The sequence below is a fragment of the Ambystoma mexicanum genome, chromosome 9 (assembly GCF_040938575.1).
Source record: "Ambystoma mexicanum isolate Mex_15411 chromosome 9, UKY_AmexF1_1, whole genome shotgun sequence".
In the NCBI taxonomy this organism is placed as follows: domain Eukaryota; kingdom Metazoa; phylum Chordata; class Amphibia; order Caudata; family Ambystomatidae; genus Ambystoma; species Ambystoma mexicanum.
Window position 1 is genome coordinate 992902792 of NC_090931.1, and position 26574 is coordinate 992929365.

General features: G+C 44.7%; 1 protein-coding gene across 1 annotated transcript in view; it reads right to left on the reverse strand.

The window, feature by feature from the left end:
• The window catches only part of LOC138488874 (dynein axonemal heavy chain 11-like), a 2478284-nt gene that overhangs the window by 733177 nt on the left and 1718533 nt on the right, over positions 1 to 26574 (reverse strand). The window contains exon 30 of the mRNA XM_069616234.1: positions 24668 to 24901. Coding sequence (XP_069472335.1) covers positions 24668 to 24901 — 234 coding nt within the window. The remainder of the gene's footprint in view (positions 1 to 24667; positions 24902 to 26574) is intronic.

Below are 26574 nucleotides of genomic sequence, written 5' to 3' on the forward strand. Positions count from 1 at the left end.
CTAGGGCTTTGCATGACATTTCATAGTAACTGTTGTCTCTGTGGAGGATGCATGCATAATTAGGTGTCTGAATTAATGCAACTGCCGCCTGCCAGGCAAATACTAATACGTTTTACACACTATTAACTTGCATATGCAATCGCGTTCATGTTTTAGCGGCGTAGCCCCTTCCCTTAAGAGTATTCATAGAAAGTGCACAGGAAACGTCGATCAGATTGAGGCAGGAACTAAGTCTGAGAGGCAGGGTGGGCGCAGGGCTCGTCCCTTGAATAGGATTGACTTTGCAGCGTGTTGACTTGCTGATTGCAATGGCCCCCTTGTGCACTTGCGAGAGGTACCGATGGGGAATACCAACAACTGGGCACATGTGGGCGCCATGAAGCAGCTACGTCCATAGTTGCCGCCACAAAATGAACATTAAATAAATAGTTTCACATCAGAACACGCTTGTTCAGTAAGATCACGTGACCGGAAATACTGGAAACCCAAGATAGGGTCACACAGCATAGATTTAGCGATTCAACTGCTTCATTATACACACACAGTGCAGCCACCTTCTGATCTTAGGCAAGGAGCGAAGCTTTGCATAAATAGTTTCTGGACAGTCCAAGCAAGCTGCCCTACACTCCACCCTTCCTCATCGTGGGGCGAGGGCAGGAGCCCCCCCAGCACCACCAGCCCAGCAGAGGAACCACGCGCCGAGCGGGGAACTCGGACAGGGCCTGCCTGACCCTGTCCCCACACGGCACCTGACTCGCCCATGCCGGGCGCAGCGCGGCGTGAAACCGAGGCTAAGCCTCAATTTCATCAGCTGGAACCGCCGGCAGGCGGATTACGCCGGCGGCCAGCTCGAAGGCCATTCTAAGGCCTGTTGGGTGCCTGCTAACCCCCCACTCCACCCTTCCTCATCGTGGGGCGAGGGCAGGAGCCCCCCCAGCACCACCAGCCCAGCAGAGGAACCACGCGCCGAGCGGGGAACTCGGACAGGGCCTGCCTGACCCTGTCCCCACACGGCGCCTGACTCGCCCATGCCGGGCGCAGCGCGGCGTGAAACCGAGGCTAAGCCTCAATTTCATCAGCTGGAACCGCCGGCAGGTGGATTACGCCGGCGGCCAGCTCGAAGGCCATTCTAAGGCCTGTTGGGTGCCTGCTAACCCCCCACTCCACCCTTCCTCATCGTGGGGCGAGGGCAGGAGCCCCCTCAGCACCACCAGCCCAGCAGAGGAACCACGCGCCGAGCGGGGAACTCGGACAGGGCCTGCCTGACCCTGTCCCCACACGGCGCCTGACTCGCCCATGCCGGGCGCAGCGCGGCGTGAAACCGAGGCTAAGCCTCAATTTCATCAGCTGGAACCGCCGGCAGGCGGATTACGCCGGCGGCCAGCTCGAAGGCCATTCTAAGGCCTGTTGGGAGCCATAGGAGCCAGGGGCCAGAAACTCTGCCCTTACCAATCCAGAGCCACCATGAGCAGGAGCTCCTTCCATCTACTGCTGGAGCTGCTGACACCAGGTATGTCACGAGTCCCTAGCCACAGCACGAGCGTGCGTCTTGAAGGCAACACGCGGCAAATTATTTAGTAATATCCGCACTGCTCCAGCGTTGCCCAGTGCGGCCTTTCCTGCCAAGATCTGCCCCATTAATGCACTCAAAGTGCATCCAGCCACCAATCGAAGCCCCGAGGTCCACACCATTTAAAGATGGCTGTCCGCCGCATCTTTAGCCCTCCATCCGGCCCCGCAACCCTGCAAACATCGTGATTGGCCCCTCTCCTCTATTGGGAGCCAACCACAAGCCAGCAGGTTCCGAACCGGCCCACCTCGAAGGCACTGTGCACTGTGCCTATCTCTAGCCTGTATACGCCACCGAGCATAGGGCTAGATCCCCTGCCCATCTCCTCTGGGGTAAACATACCGCCCCTTACAGCAACCTTTTTTTAACTGTTCCAGCCAGCAACCTGAACTGTTTCAAGCCTTCACTGAACCCTGTTCTCGCAGTACGGTATAACACAGACTACTGCTCACATTGTGTAGTGCCTTATGGTCGCTTAGAGACCACTGTGACCACTTGTGTTGTGCCTTATGGTCGCTCAGAGACTACTGTGACATTGTGTAGTGCCTTATGGTCGCTTAGAGACTACTGTGACATTGTGTAGTGCCTTATGGTCGCTTAGAGACCACTGTAACATTGTGTAGTGCCTTATGGTCGCGTAGAGACCACTGTGACCACTTGTGTTGTGCCTTATGGTCGCTTAGAGACTACTGTGACATTGTGTAGTGCCTTATGGTCGCTTAGAGACTACTGTGACATTGTGTAAGTGCCTTATGGTCGCTTAGAGACCACTGTAACATTGTGTAGTGCCTTATGGTCGCGTAGAGACCACTATGACCACTTGTGTTGTGCCTTATGGTCACTTAGAGACTACTGTGACATTGTGTAGTGCCTTATGGTCGCTTAGAGACTACTGTGACATTGTGTAGTGCCTTATGGTCGCTTAGAGTACACTGTGTATTAGTACTGGGTATCAGCACTGTGCACTAGCATTTCTCTGATTCTCTGCGCTAGTACCCTCACTGCAGCACCATTGTGTACTAACATTGCGCACTAGCTTCTCTCTGACGATTTTGTGCGTCAGTTCCCTCTAAACTCAGACATGATAACCTGGACCTTCCTCATTATGTTCCCATTCTGCCTGGTCCCCCATGACACCCCTTGTACAGGGCCACACTTTCGCTTACACCCCAACGGCCTCAGCAGACTAGCCTGCCCCAGACATTATCCCATACCCTGCCCCACCCCCTTCCTACCCAACATCAACCCCCTTCCTACCCAACATCAACCCCTTCCAGCCTACCTCCTCCATTGACTCTCATCGCATAGCAGACACCCCCAGCCCCCAAGAAGCATCACAAACTACTCCCATCGGCCAACCCACTATCACGAACCTCACTACCAGCAGATCCTATCCCTGCTCAGGATTTTCGAGATTCACCCGACTCAGATCCAGAACACACACACCCACATCCTTCCCTAGGCAACAAACAAAACATAACCTTAACCAAATCTGCCCCTCACTGCACACGCCCTACACTTCCGACAGACCAGATATCACACGGCCTGATCGCACCCTCCCCCCGCACCCACACCAAAAAATCATGCATCACCACCGAAACCATTAAAGGTGCACTCATCAATGCGAGATCTGTAGTCGCCCATGCCTTAAACATTGCCGACATTATTACCGTCAATGATCTCGACTTCATAGCTATTACAGAGACCTGGCTCCACCCAGCATCTGGCCCCTCTCTATCACTCGCTATACCCAATGACTATACCATCTACCGTGCAGACAGACAAACAGCTAAAGGTGGTGGAATAGCCATTATTGCAAAAAGTTCCATCAAAATTAGACACATACAAAACCAATCACTGACATCAGCGGAATTACTCACCCTCAAACTATCCACAACGCACACAAGCACTATCACCATCCACCTCATTTACAGACCGCCAGGCCCCATACTATCCTTTAATGACGACATAGCCCTTCTACTCTCTAACAATATCAAACCTAACTCTCGACTACTCATCCTAGGAGACTTTAATCTAGGTCTCAATGATGAGAAAGATGACAAAGCTCACACTATCGCCAACACTATCTCAGAATTAGGACTCACCCACCATATCGCACAACCCACACACAACAAAGGCCGCATCCTTGACTGGATAGCTGACCTCAATTGCAACACTACCATCCTCTCCAACACTCCATGCGCCTGGACCGATCACCACCTTATTACCTTCACCATCAACAAAGGCACTCAAACACCAGTGCCCTCCTCCAATGCCCCACCCACACTCACAAGAAACAACAAAAATATCACACTAGAGAAACTCCTCCCGCTACTCCAACCCATCATCGACTTCTCACCCACCATGACCAACCCTACTGAATTAGTAGATTTATACAACACAACTATCCTTAAGGCCATAAACACCATAGCACCACTCAAGCTTCGGAAAGCCAAACCACGAGCACACCTCAATTCCTGGTTCACCCCCAAACTAAAAACACTCCGCAAAGCCAAAAGACAAGCTGAATTAGCATGGAAACAGTCACCATCCACTATTAATAAGACATCCTACGCACTGGCATCGAACATCTATAAATCAGCCATCATCCAGTCTAAAAAAAACATGTACAATGAAAGAATCAGCAACGCCAAATCTAATACCAAAGAGCTCTTCAATATCCTGAGAGAACTCGAATCACCCTCCCCCATTCCAGACACTTGCAACAAAGACATCCACTGGTGCACGAACATCCAGGAAGCACTCCTAGGCAAAATTGCCACGCTACAAGCCAAAATCCTGACAAAGAAAGAAAGCCTCACCCTCTCCGATAACACCACCCCCTCTACACACACCCACACCACCCCCCAAAATGATGACAATAACCTCTTTGAGTTTTCCACCATAACCATTAAAGAGGTTGAAGAAATAATCTACTCTCTTAAACCGTCCAAATGCCAAGGCGACACTTGCCCAGCCCCTATCATTAAAGATGCAGCCAAACAACTTGCTCCCTTCATCACCTCCCTCATCAACGCATCTTTCACCTCCAACATAGTGCCCAACAACCTCAAGGACTCCTGGGTTCTTCTTTTACTTAAGAAGCCCACCCTTGACCCTAATGTCCCCACCAACTACAGACCCATAACGACTGTACCCTTCCTACTAAAAATCCTCGACAGAGCTGCCTATCTCCAGATACAGAACCACCTTGAGAAAAATAACTTACTAGGACTCAGACAATCAGGATTCCGCCCCAAACACGGCACTGAGACCGCACTGATTGACCTTAAGACACAGATGGACAACATTAAAGACAATGGTAAACTAGCCCTCCTTCTCCTCCTTGACTTATCGGCCGCCTTCGACCTGGTCAACCACGACATCCTCTGCAAACATCTATCCTCAGCAGCCAAATTTTCAGATAACGCCAACGCATGGATCCATTCCTTCCTTAACAACAGATCCATGAGAGTCTTCGCACCCACAGCCTCTGCCATCCCAGCCCCAGTCACTTGCGGTGTCCCCCAGGGCTCCTGCATCTCCCCCACTCTATACAATGTATTCACGAAACCCCTCTTTGACATACTGGACCGCTTGGGTGTCATCTACACCAACTACGCAGATGACACCCAAATACTGATCCCTTTAACAGGCGACTACTCCACCGACCTCACTGCTCTCAACAACATTTATTCCATTATCCAAGAATGGATGGCCAAGCATGGCCTATGCCTTAATGACGACAAGACCGAGCTTCTTCTCCTAGGTTCCCAACCCAGACTTAATAAACTCGACAAACTCTATCAAGCATTCACTATAGACGGCAATAACATCATCGTCTCTAACAGCGTCAAAACCCTAGGAATCTACCTCGACTCCTCCCTCACACTGACAAGACAGATCAATTCCATCTCATCAGCCACTGCTTACACTTGTAAACTCATCAATGCCAGCAGACCTTACCTCTCACCATCCAACTGCATCACCTTAGCCAGAGCGCTAGTCCTTTCCAAAGTTGACTACTGCAATGCGCTATACTTGGGAACCAGTCAGAAAAACATCAACAAACTACAAGTCATACAAAACAACGCCTTGCGAGCAGCCCTGAACATACCCAAACATGAACACATCTCGGACGCCAGACGCACCTGCCATTGGCTATCCATACCACAAAGAATTGAATATAAAACCATCTCACTCACACACAAATGCCTAGCTAACCAAGCACCCAGATACCTATCCGACAACCTCAAGCACCACACCCCAGCGCGCCCTACCAGATCAGCTCAAACACACTGCTTAAATATCCCAAGATTTAAGCTCCAAAAAGCAGGTGGCTCCAGCTTCCCCGTGCTTGCCTCCAAACTTTGGAATTCACTTCCACTCGAGCTGAGATCAGAACCGTCCTTTCACAGATTTAGACACAACACCAAAACTTGGCTTCTATCCAAAGAAACTGCCTAGCCCTACCTCACTAGCATGCACCAAGACTGTAAATGTGTAAATATGTAATCCATTTGTACATTTCTGCTGCATTATTCTTGTTGTATTCATTATTCTTGTTGTATTCACCGCAAGCGCCTGGATGCCCTAGGGCCAGGCGGCGCTATACAAATAATAAACTAAACTAAACTAAACAGTCACAGAATGATCCGAATTGCGGGGTGGATGGGAGTGAACACAACATGTGTCCTTAGTGAGAACAAATACTAGTTCTAATGACTGCAGCTACTTTTCAGGCTGCTTTTACAAAGGATGCTAAGTCTCTACTCCCGGATCACGGGTAACAGATGCCTGTGTCCAATCTCAAGAGGCCCCTTAAACTCTTGTCATCACTTCCAGTTTGACTTGCAATGAGATTTAGACCAATTGTCTCCATGGAAGCTTTCGATGGAAATTAAGGCTCTCTCAGAACTTCCTTATAATGAAACATAGATATGAATGACAGCATGCTAATGACACAGTAAACCATACCTCCCATGAACTCTCCCAGCAGCCTAACATGTCCACTGAACAAAATGACAAATATTGCAAAACTTATCAGGGCCTCAATCCCACAGTGACTCATTACAGTATAGCCCTTTGAATACCTGCTAGATGCCACAAAAACATTTGACATGCCCTCTATTCAATAATAACATTTGGACCCCCAAATAGTCCTACGTGACAAGCAGAGAAATACAGTTCATGTCTATGGCCATGAGCAAATCATCTCCGCAGAGGCCAGGAGGGGTCCATCCCATGGCCAGCTTTAAACTCATACTACTTGAAAGCAAACAACCCTTGAAGACAACTGAGACAACTGTGAGGACCACCTACGCAGAGACCTTTGCCTGGAAAGTCAGATTGGCTTTGGGATAGTGCTATTCTCTACATCAAGAGCAGCATACTTCTGGCTGGGCTGAGCCAGTGTCATTTTCAAGGACATTGAGACCTCTCTGTTCTTCATGTACTCCAAATGTGAATCCAGGGTTCCCAAGGTTTTCATTAGGTGGCGTGCGATACAGAAATCCAAGTTACAGTCCAATTCATTCTCAGTATAAACATGTTTCTTTACTTTGTGAGACATTGAGCCTCATTACAGGGTTGGAGGTTGCCTTGCCGGTAAAACAGGCAAGGCTACCTCCAAACTTGCAAGAAAGTCCGGCACCTGCGAATGAGCAATTACCGGGGTAGTCCAGCCCCGCTGGACCCATTCATTGCCCTTTCGCAGGTGTCGGAATTGGGTGATCCCCATTCCCATTGAGCCCAATAGGGCTCAATGGGAATGGGGATGCCTGTAGCACCGGCACGGTTCATAATGGTGCCTGTGCTACAGGCATGCTGTGCTCGTGGGTGCCTTTCATTCCGCCAGGTCAGACCTGGCGATCTTAAGGGTTGCCTAGCATAAATTCTGCTGAGATCTTCTACACAGGGTGTACATTTTTCCACAGGCACTGATCCACAATCATTTGGCTTCCAAAATACCATCATGATGAAAAGGGTCAATTTTTCAGAAACCCTGAACATAGGTATCTTTCCTAAAGCTGCACACAGTGTGAAATTCTACTTCTTACTCAGCTTTCAATATTGTTGTCCTTGGCAAATGTTAATACATTGGGGCTCTTTATAGGTTTGGCAGTGCAGGAAAAAGTGGTGGTCATTCCATGACCTCCACTTTTCCACGCTGCTGAATTATGACTTTGTGCGGAAGTGCAGGCAAGTGTAGTTGGCTGTGGTGAGGCAGAGTATTGATGTCCTGTGTTGCTGGGAGGACCAGTCATTATACAACACCGTTTGATCCTTCAAAAACCTGCACCTGGCATGTAGCACAGCACAGAAGTGTGGGTAAATGTGTTCGGCTGTGGTGAGGCAAAGTATTACTGTCCTGTGATGCTGGGAGGACCAAATGGAACCCCATTTGAACCTTCAAAAACCTGCCTGCCTCACAGAGCGTGACATAGAAGTGCTGCAAGTATTGTAGGCTGTGGTGAGGCAGAATATTTCTGTCATGTGTTGCTCGGAGGACTAGATATTGTACAACACTGTTTGGTCCTTCAAAGACCTGCACCCAACAGGGAGCACAGAAGTGCAGGCAATTATCATTGGCTGTGGTGAGGTAGAGTATTGCTGTCCTGTGTTGCTGGGAGGACCAGATATTGTGCCACACTGTTTGGTTGTTCAAAAGCCTGCACACTGCATGCAGGTGTGGGCAATGGGTTGCGGCTGTGGTAAGGTGGAGCATTGCTGTCCTGTGTTGCTGGGGGAACCGGATATTGTTCAAGAGTGTTTGCTCCTTCAGAAACCTTCAAACCACGTAGAGCACAGTGTGTAGGTGCAGACAAGTGTGGTCGGCTGTGGTCCGCTCGAGGTTCGCTGGTGACTGGGACCATAGTGAGGTTTCACTACTCTTCTTTCCCCCAGTAAGTTTGAAGTAACGTGTTGACTTGTCAATTCTTATTCACCCTACAATATAACTCTGTGGCGTCACCAACCAGATCCATATATACCACTGATTGCAGCACAAACACTTCCAGTTATACACCAGCGACCTCTCACACACCAACTCCCACATATACAACGACCACATGGAATACACTAATAACAAAAATCCTGCTAATACTCATGGCTTGATCCTGATGGATGTACAAATCTATCCACATGAACACTGCTGGTCAAGAGCCCTCCAGAGCGCCGGCAAAGAAATCAGGGTCCACCTTACAAGGCAGAATCACAGAATACTATCACTGCACGGACAACGACCCTGACCCCACACTACCGCAAAAGAAACCCTATTCTCTTGTCTTAGATGAGTCCTTTTAAGCAATGTGCCAACATTATCTGATGACTCTATCCTTCCACAGGAAAGGAGGTGTTGCTAGGGGGGGCTAAGGGGCTGTTGGTTGTAGCCCCGGATAGAATCTCAGGCTACAACCAAAAGGCTAGCTCACCCTGAGTCCCTACAGTCCAGACATTAGCTTAGCCCCAGATCTTTTCCAGACCTAGCAACACCCCTGCTCAGGAAGATGCTATTCTGACCCATGTTACACCCACAACATTAAATAAGGAATCAGGTCATTCTTTTGCTACAGCACATACCCTTCAAGGACATTTTAAAACTCCTAACATGCACAATCACACTTTAAACAGTTTATCACAACTTGATACCTTGGGCCTCACTTCCATAACGGCTCCACATTTAGTATTGAATCCACTGTAGGACTTTATGATAACGTTAAGGGTCCAGTACATCACAATTCAATTCTTATTTCATCCATCATGAAAAAACTAAATACAAATATACTGCCAGTGAGGTTGCTTGCCCAGCAAGGCTCTGAAAAAGAATCATTTATTGAATAACTTACATCAAATTTATACAGCAAATCCTCAGAATTGGTGCTTCCTTCAGGACCTACTACCAACCAGAATGTTTTGCAATTTTCTAATGAGCGGTTCAGTCTAACACCAGAAAGTTTCGGCAGGACACAGCTTGAAGGAACCAGTCCCTTAGTCAAAGATGATGAATGTATTATAACAACTGACCTCCTACAAACCCCCAAACACCAGAGGGTCTGATCAAGAAAAAAGGCTAAAAGAACAATACAAATGTCTAAAAATAACGGAAAGTAAATCTGTACCATAATCCATCCCCAAGAAAAGGTTTCTGAGCACTTCCTCTGACCAATGCAGTCATCACTTTTAAAACTCAGCAGTTGGCGAAAGAGAGAACTACTGAGTCTATGATTCTATCAATGACTAATAAAACCCACTTGGAACTTAATACAAACATAACTAAGAAAAAAGCAAGGAAACAAAAAAAGGATCCCCAAACAAATATTACCAAATTTCCTCATCCATAAACCCCCAGGCCCCAAAGATGTGAGGGCCTCTTGATGGCGCGATGGAAGATATCGTTGAAGATCTACAAGATATGAATAAGTATTTGTGCACAAAGCTAGGGAAGTTCATTGATTAAGACTGATCAACACGACCTCCTAACAGAGGACGCTGTACTCGACAAGACTCTGCTTTAGTAACTACTTAAAAAAAATCTGCAATTACTTTAGTGGAAGAGTGATCGGGATCGAGAACATTCAATTAATCAATTTTACCTAACCAAACAAAACTGTCACACATATTTTCCATGGTCCTGGCACTATGACTTATCCACTTGTGGGAAATGTACTGGGTGTGCTTGTCAGAAGAACGGGAGAACAATATTATAGTTCACTTCCATTCTTCGAGTGTTGCACGCTTAGTTTGAGATTAAAAGGATTGTCTAAGATGTTTGTGCTTTGATGCATTTGACCTAGCTGACAATTCACAATTGTTGCATTTATTTCCACAAGAAATACCACTAAGCTTATCATGAGGCCTAAGGCATTTAACAAAAAACAATGTTTAAAATAGTTTTTTGGCGGGCATAAGTTAACCATCATCACTGATAATGACTTTCTCTGCTTTGGCAAACGTTCCTGGATCTAAACATTGTGACACATTGAGGGATTCAGTCACTTCTCCTAAGGAGGAGCCACTTCCTGTGAGGCTAGGGAGGTAAGCCTGCTCTGCAAGGCTCACCTGAGAGGTGGCGGTCAGCACAACCTCACAGGACGTAACTCCCCTCTTGGGGATAAAGACTTCCTTTCCCATGAAGAAATCTCATGTACTACTGTAATGTTATACTAGAAAAAAAACATGGTGCTGTGACCAGCATAGGAGGAATAAAGAGTGCTTGTCTATTAAGCACTGAGATGAGGAAGCAGACAAGAGGCATAATGAATATGTCACAAACACAAAGGAAGGACTTTCCTGAGAAGACAGGGAAACCCAAGCAGTGTGTCATAAAAAGAGGTGGAATCAGAGAAGCAGGAAGTGAAGCTTCTGAGTTTCGAACTGGCAAGATTGAGAAGGCTGTGAAACCAAGGGAGATGCTGCTTTATGCGCTTGGAAGTAGCCATGTAAAATAAGTGACAGCGGTGCAATGTCCGACCAACCGGGAGGACCGAGTTGGTAAAAGTCCCTGGTGGGGCATCCAAGCAGTGCCGAAGGAGAGCCCTATTGTCAGTATGCTAAAGAGGCACGACGGCAGGAAAAGTGAGAGCGGGAGACCCGGGGAGCGAGGAATAGAGAATACCTCAGGGACCTTGCATATTCGTCCCAGTGAGTGGCAAAGATATCAGAAGAGTAAAAATCACTCTGAAATCCTGCATACTTATCCCAGTGAGGGGAAAATATAAAAGAAGAGTGAAGATCACTCAGCAGCCCTGAATGCTCATCCCAGTGAGTGGCAAAGATATCAGAAGAGTGGAAATCACCCCGAAATCCTACCTATTCAACCCGATGAATTGCCAACACATAAGAAGAGTGAATGTCACTCAGGGGTCTTACATTCTTGTCCAGTAGTTGAAAGAGTCCTGAATGACTCCTGTGGGAGTCATACAGCGGCTCATCATAATTGTCATCGAGAAGACCAAGAGTACAGAATAAACAGGAATCAAACAGAGACTTTATCTACATTTCTCATTGTGAAGAGAAAGAGTCGGAAGAGTGCAGAGAACAAGTCGACAAAGACCTGGGGAGATAACTTGAAGGAACTTAAAGAACTATTTAAACGAATAGCTAGAGACTATTTGAAGATACCTTATTAAAAGGAACTGTTCTGAAAAGCATTGCAAGGCAAGGGAGTCATTCTTCTGGTCTTCTGCTGTATTTGTCTTACTGGTAGTGCTAGAGTAGCTTAGCTTTTTGAACGGAGGACAGACTATTTACTTTGGACTTTATGACTTATGACTAGCACCCTAGTTAGTTCCGTTAGTAAGGGAAACCTTTGGCCTATGCAAAGTTAGGCATGTTCTTATTATTTAAATACAATACTTGTGAACATGGCACACAATTGTCTGTCCACTCCTTCTGACCTACCACAACATGTATTGCATTTGGTGGCAAGATGTGAACCTGACCATTAAATGCGTGCTACAATCCAAAAGATAAACTCCAACTTCTACTTTCCTTTCAGTTCATGAATGGTTTGCCACATTCGCAACTGAAGATGTCACTAACCTTCTACCAGATTTGTGTGTAAATGTGCGCCTAAATGCCTGTGGACCTTTGGTGCGATATAAATAAATAAATACAAATAAATACAATTTGCAGAAGGAAGCACTAGGTATTCACTTGGTGGCATAGTAGAATTGACTCCTATTTATTGTGCCACTCGGGGTACAATATGCTGGAGTGTGACTGCATGCAGTGAAAACCCAAATTCCACAATACAGCACTTGTTGATCACACTGTGACAAAGTTGAAATGGTCACCTGCAGATTCAAAACGGGAAGAAAACCTTTCTAGGCCACCGATCGACTTAATCCTCTCAGGGCGATATTAATCCTGGTTAAAGGGCAGAGAACACCACATTAAAAAGCTAGAGTTTGATGATTGAAAAACCATCCCCCATTGTGTGAATAATATTGCCACTCACCACATGAAAAGGGATGAGTACAAACAGATGTGTATGCTGCAACTTGCTGCTTCCTGAAACGGTCAGTGGTCTGTAATCACTGGAATACATAAAGAGGCCCCATGACCTATGTATTAACTGTCCTGACTTACAAATCTATCCAGGTAGAGCCCAAATGTCATTCACAGAAGTCTTATGCTTACGTAAATGCAATGTGTGTAATGGTGCATTATCAACTATGATATAGATTGAAGCACTGCATGATGCTGTAACTACGGCAATGTGGAAAAGACAGCGATCTTATACTACTAATCCCCGTCAGCAATCTCAGGGAAAGCGGCCAAGGCCAGTGGTCAACATAACCCTGCTGCCTACTAATCATTAAAAGAATCAGTACATATGAAACAAGAGTCACAGCTCAATACAGCATAAATCACGTGATCCTTCATTCAAACTGCTGTAGATGTGAAGGAAGGATACATGACAGCTGGAAGCATCTCTAATATAGCAGCCATGTTGGCACAAGGTGAATCACAAAGCATATAGTGGCGCTCACCACTGGTTGATACTAATTCCTACCATACATACATAAATAAAAGTGGGACATAGGCCGATGCATCTACTATTCACCAATGCCATGGGATGGATTTAGGAGCCAAAAATAAATGTTAGTTACAATTTCTGAACCTTTCAATTATACAACTTTTGCTGCCCAATGTAATCGAAATACCACTCAATATATGGTATGGATAGATATGTTCAGTAAATGCAAAGTGTACAATCTGGCCTATTATTAGAAAGGAGTTAACGTCATGCAGGGTCTATGTACGATAATTTGCAGGCTTTTTTCACAACATTTTTTCCTGGATGTTATCCACACAAAACCAGTTGAGTTTGGAGTCCATCAAAAAAACAAATGCAAAAATACAGAAGGAGAAATTACTGATTTGTTTGACCGAGGTATTTTAGTATATGTATAGTAAATAATAGGTGGGGGTCGGGGTAATGGTATAGTTAGGGTAGGAGGGGTGAGGGGATGCGGGACAGACACCGCAAGAAAAAAGTAATTTTCGTTTTTTGGTCAAATAAATTAGGCAAATTCTCCATTCTTTTTTTATTTTTGGCATGGGCATATGATGGCATAAATCACATTCTTCCTTTTACAAGTAGTAAAAGATCTTAATGGCCATGTTTTGACTTCATGGTTGAAGGATTGCATTTTTTTCAAAAATGTACATGCCACATATGAAGTGCATGGATAATAGCCCACCACTGGTTGATTACGTATATACAAAATCACTGGACCACCTGTCAAACTTCTACTGGCCCTTGTTACAGGTCTTGCCTTTTTTAAAGCAAACAGAGGCTTCTCAAATTTCATTTCACACCATGGAAAAAGGTGGGGGAACATATTATGTGGTCTCTCTTGGTTTCAATATTTCGGGGAACAAGCAAGTTGTCCCGAACAGCAGACCTTGCTCTTTTTCTGCAGTTATAGACTGCTTTTCTGCTTTTTCAGATAGTCATGTTCAAGGATTCTATTCTGTTCTGCAGAATATCTGCATGTGTGTTAAATCTGTGAACTCTGTGAAATTACAGCATAATCATAGGAACATGCCATATCAAGGATTTTGTACAAGGCTTTTTGGATGCTGACTTGTGAAATGTAATGTTGTGTGATGTTCAGTTGTTTTTCTAAACAATTCAGTCTCAAGTTAACTTTAATTGCATGCAATTGAAAGATCAAGGAAAGATATCATAGGAGGCGATGAGTCACATGTGAAACATAAATCATCATCCAATTCATTAATCCATTCAACAAACTGCCTCCATGTCTCAGCATTGCCATTCCAGCCAATTAAAATATCATCAATGTAACGACAATAACAATTAATGAACTGAAAAAAGGCATTGCCATTATTTGAAAAAATCTGTTCTTTGATTGATGCCATGTAAATAATGGCCAACCCATGGCTGTGCTTTTGCATTGGATCAAATATTCATCCTTATACTGAAGCTGTTTTTCAAGACCAAGGCTGAGCAAGCTATACGAAACTCAATAAGAACATCATGAGGACAAGGGTGTCTATTCAACATAGTCTCCAAGCTCTTAATTGCTTATCTTGAGGAATATTAGTATATAGTGCCTCTATGTTCATGATCACCATGTGTTGTTCTGAAGGATTGAACAGTAGGCCTTCCACTTGATTGATCACATCTGTAGTTTTAAGTAGGAAAGTAGAAGTGGCCATAGCCAATGCTTTCATAAAGAAATCGATGAAATTGGGTAGAGGTTCGAGGATTGACCCACATCCAGAGATTATGAGACACCGTGGAGGGTTACAGGCATTTTTGTGGATTTTAGGGAGGATATAGAAAAGTGGAACCCTCTCTTCAGAGATATTGATGTTCTCATGTTCTTTTTGATACAAGAAACCATCCACAATCAGATGGATTAGAATTGATGTTTAAATAATGTCCCGGGATGGCCAGCATTCGATATACTTCAAGGTCATATTTAGTTGCATCACTGACTACAATGCCACCCCCCTTATCCAGTGCTTTTATGAGTATGGTTGGTCGCTGGCCTGGGATTCAATAGCCCTTAATTCTGCATGATTTAAAATGTGGGCAACATGCTTTTTGGTGTACTTTGATCATTTTATCTAAGTGACTAAGTACCAATTACTTAAGCTGGTATATCTGTGTTACTAGGAATGAATGTAGATGGAACCGATAGCCCGTGATATTCTGTTTGGGAAACATATCTCTGTTGACAAAAAAATGTTTTAATCTGATTTTGCGCAATCACTGTTTAACCTCTGTCATGAGCTGCATGGCACTTGGGTGCTGGGTTGGAACAAAGGAAAGACCAAGCTGTAAACCCAAGATTTCGGTGTCACTCAAATTGCACGACGAAAGATTGAAAATTGGGAGAGAGTCATTTATCCGTGATATGCCCTGTTGCGGGTCTGAAATTCCTGTTGATGGGCATTTTGAGTGGTTAACTGTGTAAACACTCTGCGACTCTGCCTGCCGCCCCTTCCTTGAAAAGGCTGACCACGGGTTTGGTAGCTCAGGCCCAGTAGAATGTTTATTTCCTCTTCTGAGTGCAGGAGGAGGTGACCCACTTTTGCCTCCTAGAGGAGAAGTTACTCTGCCCTGGATTCCAATTTGATTGAAAAATGAAGTCTTCTGATAAGTATGGATATACCACCTCTTTTTTAAAAGTTGCAATGCCTTTTTTTTTAGTTTATTCGTTTTTGGGAAATCGCTGCAAGTTCCAATTTATTTTAGCCTTCGAGATTAAGGTATTATTCAACAACACCCTGTCTTCATTAGCTAAATCGTCCGCACATTTCTTTACTCACTTGTTGTGCTGTTGTGATAGTCAAAACGAGTAAATCCCTGCTACATTTTGTAGCGACTAGATTGAAGGCAGGTTTATATTCCATGTTGTCGAGAAAGCGACAAGGGATAATCCTAACTTGCAAGCCTGATGGTATAACATTGGATTTGAAATATTCCTTTGGCACATGGCCATGCAGTTCCGTGTGGATCTGTTTCTTTTTTAATCTCAGCAGTGCGTCACTTTAAATGGAAACATGGTCGGAGCTTGAAAGCTCCACATTCTAAAAAAAAGGAAGGATTGTCAAGTAGTTCAGCTATCTGAGCCTAAGTGAAGGATAGAGTATCGGACTCTGCCATCGGAAGGGGCACCTCATGCAAGGAGTGGATCGTTGGCACATGGGGATCTATTATATGGACAAACCATTTAAGGCATTCAATTAAATAATCCTGCACAGCCGCGTGCTGCATTTGAAGGAAATTAGAAGAGCAGGTGTCCCTACTCTCAAAACTCAGGGAACACCAATATGTTTGCCGGTAAGGAGTTTCGAGGTTATGATTCAAAAACAGCAGAGTTTTTAATTTTTAATTATGCAGATTTAATTATACATAATCATACATTGTATCCAAAACACTCCAATTAAACACAGGAGGACATTAACAGCATTCAGAAAATACATGAAAATCAATCATAGAAATCACAACCACATTCACAATCAACAAATCACTAACCCATGAGAGAACCAAAATAGTAATCCCATACAGCCTGTCACTTGATTCTTCATTCACATTTTCCAAATGAAGAAGGCCTTTTAGCACCCCCAATATCACTTCACTGTGAATGCTTTCCTAGACAAACGCAAATGACACATTTAATATTTATTTTGCCCTACGATTCTGCCTATTTTTTTAGACCATCACTCAACCTCATTACTGTTTAATTAAGCAGTGTTGTTTGATCTTTTACCCAAATCACACAATTCCACTGTGTTATTTACACAATGCAGCGATTGGCACATTGTTTCTACACGCTACGGAACTGCATCACCATCCAAGGCTAGCTTTTCATGAAACAACGCGAGACTTACATCGTGGCAGAAGAGCCTCCGTCCAGAGTGAATGCCCAAAAGGAAAGTTGAAGGGTCTAGAGCATGGGTGGACAACATACGGCCTGCAGGCCAGTTGCGGCCCGCCATGGTATTTTGTCCGGCCCGCGAGGCACAAAGACTTTCCTAATGGAGTCCGGCGCACACACGCACCACGTAGCTCCTATGAGTCACGTAGTCAGTGTGTGCTGCACCAATGGAGGGCCAGCACTACGGCTGGTGTGGCCAGTAAGGCTTGATGCCGGAAGGCATTTCAGCCTTGCCACGCCCACGCCAGCCGTAGTGCCAGAAGCTTTGCCAGCATTCCAGCTAGCCTGCCTTCCAGCACCTCCGGTAAGTGGTCCTTTTGTTTGTGTTTGTGTGTCGGGTCTGTTCTGCTGTATGTTTGTGTTTATGTTTGTGTTGTGTTGAGATGCGGGGGTGGGGCGGGTGTCGGGTGTGCACATATGTTGGTTTTTGTATGTTTGTGTTGTGTATGTTGAGATGCGGGGGTGGGAGGGTGTCGGGTGTGCATGAATGTTTGTTTTTGTATGTTTGTGCTGTGTTTGTTGAGATGCGGGGGTGGGGGCATGTCAGGTGTGCATGAATGTTTGTTTTTGTATGTTTGTGCAGTGTTGAGATGCAGGGGTGGGGGTGTGCTTGAATGGTTGTTTTTGTATGTTTGTGTTGTGTATTTTGAGATGCGGGGGTGGGGGGGTGTCGGGTATGCATGAATGTTTGTTTTTGTATAATTGTGCAGTGTTTGTTGAGATGTGGGGGTGGGGGGGTGTTGGGTGTGCATTCATGTTTGTTTTTGTATGTTTGTGTTGTGTATGTTGAGATGCAGGGGTGGGGGGTCTGTTGGGTATGCATGAATGTTTGTTTTTGTATGTTTGTGCAGTGTTTGTTGAGATGCGGGGGCGGGGAGGGTCGGCTGTGCATGAATGTTTGTTGTGGAGTGTAAGTGCGGTGTATGTTGAGATGCAGGGTCTGTATGGGTGCATGCTTGACAGTTTGTATGCTGAGATGGGGGGTGGGGGGTTTGGGTCTGTATGGGTGCATGTTTAAGAGTGTGTGTGCTGAGTTGGGGGGGTGGGGGAGTTCAGGTCTGTATGGGTGCATGTTGGAGAGTTTGTGTGCTGAGTTGGGGGGTGGGGGTTCGGGTCTTTATGGGTGCATGCTTGAGTGTGTGTGCTGAGTTGGGGGGGGTGGGGTGTTCAGGTCTGTATGGGTGCATGTTTGAGAGTTTGTGTGCTGAGTTGGGAGGGTGGGGGTTTGGGTCTGTATGGGTGCATGTTTGTGTTCTGGGTTGGGGGGTTTGGGTCTGTATGGGTGCATGTTTGAGAGTTTGTGTGCTGAGTTGGGGGGGTGTGTGGTTCAGGTCTGTATGGGTGCATGCTTGAGTGTTTGTGTGCTGAGTTGGGGGATGGGGGGTTTGGGTCTGTATGGGTGCATGTTTGAGAGTTTGTGTGCTGAGTTGGGGGGTGGGGGGGTTGGGTCTGTATGGGTGCATGTTTGAGAGTTTGTGTGCTGAGTTGGGGGGTTCGGGTCTGTATGGGTGCATGTTTGAGAGTTTGTGTGCTGAGTTGGGAGGGTGGGGGTTTGGGTCTGTATGGGTGCATGTTTGTGTTCTGGGTTGGGGGGTTTGGGTCTGTATGGGTGCATGTTTGAGAGTTTGTGTGCTGAGTTGGGGGGGTGGGTGTTTCAGGTCTGTATGGGTGCATGCTTGAGTGTTTGTGTGCTGAGTTGGGGGATGGGGGGTTTGGGTCTGTATGGGTGCATGTTTGAGAGTTTGTGTGCTGAGTTGGGGGGTGGGGGGGTTGGGTCTGTATGGGTGCATGTTTGAGAGTTTGTGTGCTGAGTTGGGGGGTTCGGGTCTGTATGGGTGCATGTTTGCGTGCTGAGTTGGGGGGTGGGGGGTTGGGTCTGTATGGGTCCATGTTTGAGAGTTTGTGTGCTGAGTTGGGGGGGTTCGGGTCTGTATGGGTGCATGTTTGTGTGCTGAGTTTGGGGGGTAGGGGGTTTGGGTCTGTATGGGTGCATGTTTGTGTGCTGAGTTGGGGGGTGGGGGGTTGGGTCTGTATGGGTGCATGTTTGAGAGTTTGTGTGCTGAGTTGGAGGGGTGGGGGGCCATGGGGCATAGTGTTTGGTTGGGGGTGAGGGGGCCATGGGGCACAGTGTTTGGTTGGGGGTGAGGGACTTGGGGCATAGTGTTTGCTTGAGGGGTGGGAAGCCATGGGGCATAGTGTTTGGTTGGGGGTGGGAGCCATGGGGCATAGTGTTTGGTTAGGGGTGAGGGGGCCATGGGGCATAGTGTTTGGTTAGGGGTGAGGGGGCATGGGGCATAGTGTTTGGTTGGGGGTGGGAGCCATGGGATATGTTGTTTGGTTGGGGGTGGGAGCCATGGGGCATAGTGTTTGGTTGGGGGTGCGGGGGCCATGGGGCATAGTGTTTGGTTGGGGGTGGGAGCCATGGGGCATATTGTTTGGTTGGGGGTGAGGGACATGGGCATAGTGTTGCACTCCAAGAGTGAGCCCAATAATAAAGCTAAAACAGGCACAGTTGTTAGGAGATGTACATCCTTTGCTTTTTGAGGAAACCTGACTCAACGAAGGCCATACTCCTCTTGGGCAACCCAAACAGCAAACTATAGCAGTCCAAAATAACGTAATGTCCAATCAAGGGTCAATAAAATATATATCATTTAATTAAACAGACGATATACAATAACTAAATAGAAATAAATTATAACAATGGAAAATGTGTAGTACAAAATGTAAGTTTGAAATACAAATAAAAATCGTTACCCCTCAAAAACATATTCTTTTTCCATGTGTTTTATACAAATTGGGGGTTGAAAAAGCCTCCTGCCACGCCCCGCCTACCGACTGCCACGCCCCGCCTACCGCCCTGCCCACATTTACATTTCGGCCCACTATAGCCATCATGTAAGGTACTTTCGGCCCTCTGTCAAAATCAGTTGTGCACTCCTGGTCTAGAGTGACAGGGGAAGGGGGTTACCGATGCTGTAAAGGGGTGTAGGTTTGTGATGAAGCTTCAGCCACTTTGTATGGAATGCTGAGGATGTCACAGTCCACGTCATTTGCCCAGTCATTGATGCATGTCAGTGAGAGTTCTCATAACTATACATAGGTTAACCCTTGTGAGCAGATAAACATAATCGCATTGTGATGCACATGCAGAAAAACGCATTCTTTGAAAGACTAACATTGTAAATCTGGGGTTATGTTATTAAATTAACTGATTGTGTTACAACATGGTGGGTGCACGTGGAATTCACATATGCCTGCTGTATTTCGGTGTGTTGCACAGCATTAGGCAGAGCCAGGATTTGAACTGCGACTTCAGGCATATATGTTCCAGGTAGGGTGTGCAATCTCATTGTGTGGGGCTCCTGGAACCACTTGACCACCTATACAAAGTTCCTTGGAGGAGTGCAAAATGTCCAGCTTACTGGTGATAAACATTGCACTCTACAAGTGCTTGTAAATATAACCATAATATTAATAATAATACTGGTACTTACGTTTTGAACCACGTTATGAATGGGTGCACCTGATCCAATGCATGCTACCAGTGCATCAGAGCAGAGGTGCAATGCCAGATTTCCATGCAGCAAGTCCTCGTGTATGTGAGGCACCACGGTCTTTGAAATGTGCCAGCGCCTTAACTGTGCATGTGAATTTGGCATTATGGGGGGCCTGCAATGACACTTCTGCAAAACAAAACTGAGTGGGATGAAGTTTGAACAGTCCAGAGAATGTTCTAATATGGCATCTGGTCATCGCCTATGCCTTTGTTTTTCTACTGTTTCAGTGCTGTTTTTTGTCAATTGTTTTGATTATTTTCTAATATAAATGGATCAAAAGGATTCAAGTTGTTGTACGGTGATGATCACAGTGTTACAGTGTATACATTAGAGAAAAGCACGTTCAAGATCAACTTTTAGTGAGATTTGTCTGTACGGGTGAAAATTAGACTTCCTCAGAGGAAGGATTAACAGAACATTAGGGGGATGGTGGGATCTCTGTGCTCCCCCCTTCCCGCCCATTGCGTTGGTGGTGTTTAGAACTTTTGCAAGTTATAGGCTCGAGTTTTCCAACATGGCACGGCGCGTGAGAATTGCGGGTTGGATCCGCTCTTAGTGTCTATTGGTGCAAATAAAGCGTCACGATTGGGACGCAGTGGCTTCCATAATGAAGAGTTTGTTTCCTGTATGCCGCTGATCACGAAGAATTAGGTAAATAGTGGTTTTGAAATGTTGGAATGTGATGAAAGTAATTCATACCATATTGCAAAGAGTTGTAGATTGAATGAGGCGCGTGTATGAGTAAAAGAGTAAACATATCACACAAGGGACAATTATGTCCAAAGTTGTACGCCGGTGAAGATATAGAAGTTTGTTGACAATTTTGCCAAGGATTGAGGGCGATGTGAGGCTCCCGAATTCATGCCATACTCAGCTGCTGTGTAGTTATTTCAGACAGGGTTGTTGTGAACGATGGTTTAAGGGTAGCCTTTGCTTCTTTGGTTTAGATTGACTATGATGAATTGGACATCCTAAGGAGTGTGATTCTTATACAGACAGGGTGCATACTTGCTGATTGAGCTAGGGGGGGGCGATCCAGAGAACCCAAGATAAGACATGTGGCCTATCTAGGAAGGTTACAATTATGTGTAAACTTGAGCAGTGGATGTTGAGTTTTCTTTCTCTACCCCCTTTCCCCCTTTTGTTGTTTCAGCAGATAGGAAGAACCTTTCCGGCCACTGTTTCTATTAGAATCAAGTGTATTTATGCCTGCAGCAATGGCAGCATAAGGTATGAATTAAGTGCATGAAAGAGGTTGTTGATCCTCAGGATATTTTGGGGTTTTTGTACAATATGTGGACCCTCACATGAGTGTGATTGGTGCTCCATTTGTTATCTGATGTTTTTGTAGCGGCAGATGAGCTTACGTGCTATGCAAGAGCAATTTAGAGTGAACGGTTTCTATTAATTTGGAATTGGCATAAATATCTTCATGTCGTGGAAGAAGGTACATGTGCAGGTACTTCTTGTAGAATAGAATAGGGGTGTGCTGTAGGTGCACACTCTATGACTCCTCGACACTGTATAGATACAGGTTGAGTTGTTTGTTAGATACATTATTCACACTTTCTCAAATGGGTGATTTAGGTGTTCTTTGTCTCTCTCTTTTTATGGTTTTCATACCACAGCACAAAGTGTTGAAGAAACTAAAAAAAAAAAGAACATCCCCTGATGAATGTTTGACCAGCGTGGTGTTAGGAACAGAAACATGTTGGGAATTTTATGTCGAGACACTTTATGAGTGTTGAAGCTTATATTTTTTGTCATTTTGTCTATTGTATTGTTGAATGTTGATGTATTTGTATCTTGTTGATGTGATATTGTATTTAGTTATGACTCCCTTTGTGATTCTATGGGTGTTTTTTTCATTTTTATGATAGATGAATTAATAAACTGAATAAGTTTATATGAAAAAATCCTTTTAGGGTTCCTGTGTCAATTTTTTCAGGACAATCAGTAATAAAAGAGCGAAGGTCCAATCACTTTTTATGAGAGATCTAGTTGGAATTTAGAGTTTCTATCTCTTTACTTATACATAGATTTACACCTACCCCAGACCGCAGAGATAAATTGACCCTGGTGAGGAGTACATTTATGGGGTTTGTGTTTAACCTGTTTTAGGTATATATATGGGATCCAATAATTATGAGTCAGGAGTCAGGTGCCAGAAGAGGAGCTACCCATGCATTTGTGGTGCAATATACACAGGATTGTGCATCATAACCACATATGGACATATATAGGATCCACTGTACAAGACAGAAAGTCAAATGTGTCCAATCAGCATTAGATGTGTGATAAAAACATCTCCTTCAATGTGGCTCTATGACAAATAGCTCATTGTTCGATGTAAAGTCAATAAAGATTTTGCATCCATAAATGTTGGAGAAACTTGTTTTTCAGTATAGCACCAATCTTCTCCCTGGCAAAAATGAGATAAATACAAGAACATGCAGCGTCAATGGGAAGGGGCTTGGGTGAGCTCCATAACTGAGCCACTGTAGGTCACACAGATAACAAGTGATGAGAAGTCCCTCTGATCCCTGAAGGAATGCCCATATTGATCACCACCAAGTCACACAAGGAGTATGAGCAACCCTTGTTACAGCTTTGGTGTGTACTGTAACACTTTCTCCTGCATGGAGGTATTGAGGTGGCTAGATCTTGTATAACCCGAGGAAAACTATCAAATGTATACTTTATTTGGTTTATAACATATCTGCTCATATACACATATTTGGGAATAACTGTAGTGTATCTAAGAAATAGGCATATAAGGTGTGTCCAATATCAGATATTAGATGATCCATCTAATTTGTATTGTTTCCATCAACCCTCTCAACCTGGAAGAAAGAGACCAATGCCTCATTTGGCCCAAGCTGAATCGCTGCTTCTGAGACAGTGGTAACATAACTTTACTTTTTTTTAAGTGTGTGGAAGCACATTCTCACCAACAAAGGATTCTTAATACTGCAATACCACATTCGTGGGCAGAATTCTCACCATAGACGTTTCTAGGTAGACCCATTCCTTCATCACTTCTCGGGCATACTGCCCCTGATCCTAGTCATCTGCAGAACTAGTAGATATTTTTCTCATGCAAATGGGTTGATATAGCATTTTTCAAGTTATTAGCAGGACATTTAATTTGCTGATTTTCTTTTGAATATTCGGGGTCTTCCCCCTAGAAATTATTAATGTCAGGTTGTGAAATATGCACAGTAAACTAGGGAAAAGCTTAACGAAACCAAAGCAAGCAATGGTGATTGCCCGAACGAGTTGGATTCAAGGTACTCCTCCCTCTGCTCTGCTAGTCCTCCTGTTTGCTATCTTGGTGAAGCTACATACCTTGCCATCCAAAGGCCTAGCTTCTGCAGAGGGATTCTTCTGAGGATCCTTCCCATGTGTGCATACAAATAAATGACCAGGATTAGTCAATGCCCCGGTACCTCCAGCACTGCTGATTTTAAAAATGACTTGTGGATCTGTCAAAGGAAACGTGTATTTTATATTTGCTGTAAACAGAATAGGTGTCTTTCTGTTTTTGGGATGTTGTATTTGATCTCTACTAGTCAATTATGTGACTGTGGCCTTAAGAAAGTTTGATTTCGTTGTTTGATCCTGCACATGTTTGCTCACACAGTTCCATACACCTTCACGTGAGAAAGTTAAGGAGTCCATTGGCTCTCCCATGGCTGCGCAGGAGTTGCACATGCCTTTAAAATGACCATTTGGTAGAGACAAAATGGCTTATGAGCTAGAGGATATTTTCTTTGACATAAATTGCTAATTTCCCCACTGATGTTTTCATAAACCAGATATGCTCTTGGTACCAGTAAAGCGTTCAGCATCCTTGCATTCCTTCTATATGCAATGGCAATGCAGTCTGTCCATACTAAGAACAAGGATACTGGCTTCACACATGGAAATGTCTACCATTTGAGTCAATGCTATTAATTGGTATACAAACCAGGTCCTAGTGCTCTCTATAACCTGTTGTGGTAATGCGGAGGATAATGTGGAAGACCACGGCCACGTGCTTGGTGTCATCTAGAAATTGTATACATTAAAGTAAGGAGCAGTAAGTCAGCCATTGAAAGGTTTCTGGACCTTACCTGAGAAGCTGTTGTTTGCAGTTTTTGTAAACCATTTTCTAATCGTTCCATTTTTTGCACTAGCTCTTTCCTCTTCTTGCTTAAAAGGTTCTGATAGAGTTTGATTAGCTCCAGAAAACTTTTCGGTGTTGTGTAGTTGTAGTGCTTTTCATTCTGTTGGTATTTAACGCTCACTTCATTCACACTCGAATGTGCAAAAGCAATGAAATGACTGACAGACGACTTCACTTGAGGCTGGAATAAAAAAAATCTTTTATTTAACCATTTAATTCCTACAAGCACACGTTACATATTTGACAGCTTCAAACGAAGGTTTGGAACAAAAAAACTTTAGATATTTAGTTTCAGACGAACCATCACACTCTGGCATTCAATTAAGTGGCTGCTATTATTTGTTTTTCTCAGAAGGTACACACTGTTCGGGCCCATTTTATCAATAATAAGATGAGGGCAAATCGACAAAGTGGGGGAGTTCAAAATCTGAAAAGACAAAGTACACCTACAAGGAACCATTTCTGGTACACTCTTTCATCAGATTCCAATTTATTTAAATGATTAATCGATATTGCTCTTAAAAATGGGGTGCAAAGGAAAAAGGTTTCCCCCTGATCGCCATAGTACAATGTGTGCTTACACTCCAGCCCAGACACCCATGAGCAGAAGCCACTGCACTGGAGTAGAGCTAGAAGGTAACATGCCCAGCCACTTCCTGCCCCTCACTGCCCAGAACACACCCTCCTGCGATCTCTTTGAGCTTTCTTTATCTAGCAATAACACCAGATTTGCACTCAAAGTAGTGCCTGCCAGTGTTATTTTCAAAGCAGTGTTCACGGAGTGAATAGCTTAATTGGAGCTGTAAATGGTTATTGGTGTAGTAACAATGACTTATCTAAGTGTGCCTTCACTCATTTGGTTTATAATCAGTATGCATGTCCTTCATTGCAGTCCAGCTAAAAACATGCATTGGCGATACCAACAGTTTTGCCTTGTGTATAGGTATTCAATGGGCATTTTCCAGGCACTACTATTATATGAGCCTCCAATGGCACCATTCTGCAGCTGCAACAAATACCATTGCCGCAGTGACAGGCAAATGCCTATCCCATGCCGATGCAAAAGGCAAAACTATTGGCATTGCCAAGTCTCCTTTTTTAAGCAAGTCCCCCTTATGGGTGCAGGAAAGAAACGCAATGAAGCACATTGGAACACAGCACAGAATGCTCCTATGGTTGTGTTTCACGTTCCACTCAGAACATGAAATGTCGTGAGTGGGTATTTGACTCAAGGGTGTACATTTGTATTGTAGGAGAAGAAGCATTTCTAGTTACAATGACAAATACACATTACTGAATATAATGAGGTGCATCCTGCTTCACCATAGTGACCCTTCAAACCTTGATAGCCTCAAGGCACGTGATTAGTGCGCCTATGGGATGGTCCACTCTGTAAAATCAGTAACCGCTCTCTGTTTTTTTGTATGCACAGCCAGATTCGGTGAACTCCTGCTGAACAGCTGCTACCTTTTGGTGACAAGGTAGTCCTTCTGAAACTGACAAACCTTTTTACAGCCATTCTCGCGTGATCTGCTCATGTGTTACTCTGACACTGTCGGCATCATTGTGCAAAAAATTGTTTTTTGTTGTGCTCTACAAGATAATGACCAAATTGCAGATTAGAAATGAGTCCAGGTAGACCGTTTGTGTTTGTATGGCAACCAACTCATTGAACAGCCTAGGCCACATTCTAAATAATGAGCACAGTCTCAAGACAAAGGTGTGAACTTTGCATTCTTGCACACAAGCACAGTAGAAAGTACCAAAATGTGTGGGAAACACACTGTTACACGACGTAGTACATGTCGTGACATGAGATCTCTCACAAGATGTGCACAATTCCCCAATAAGAGC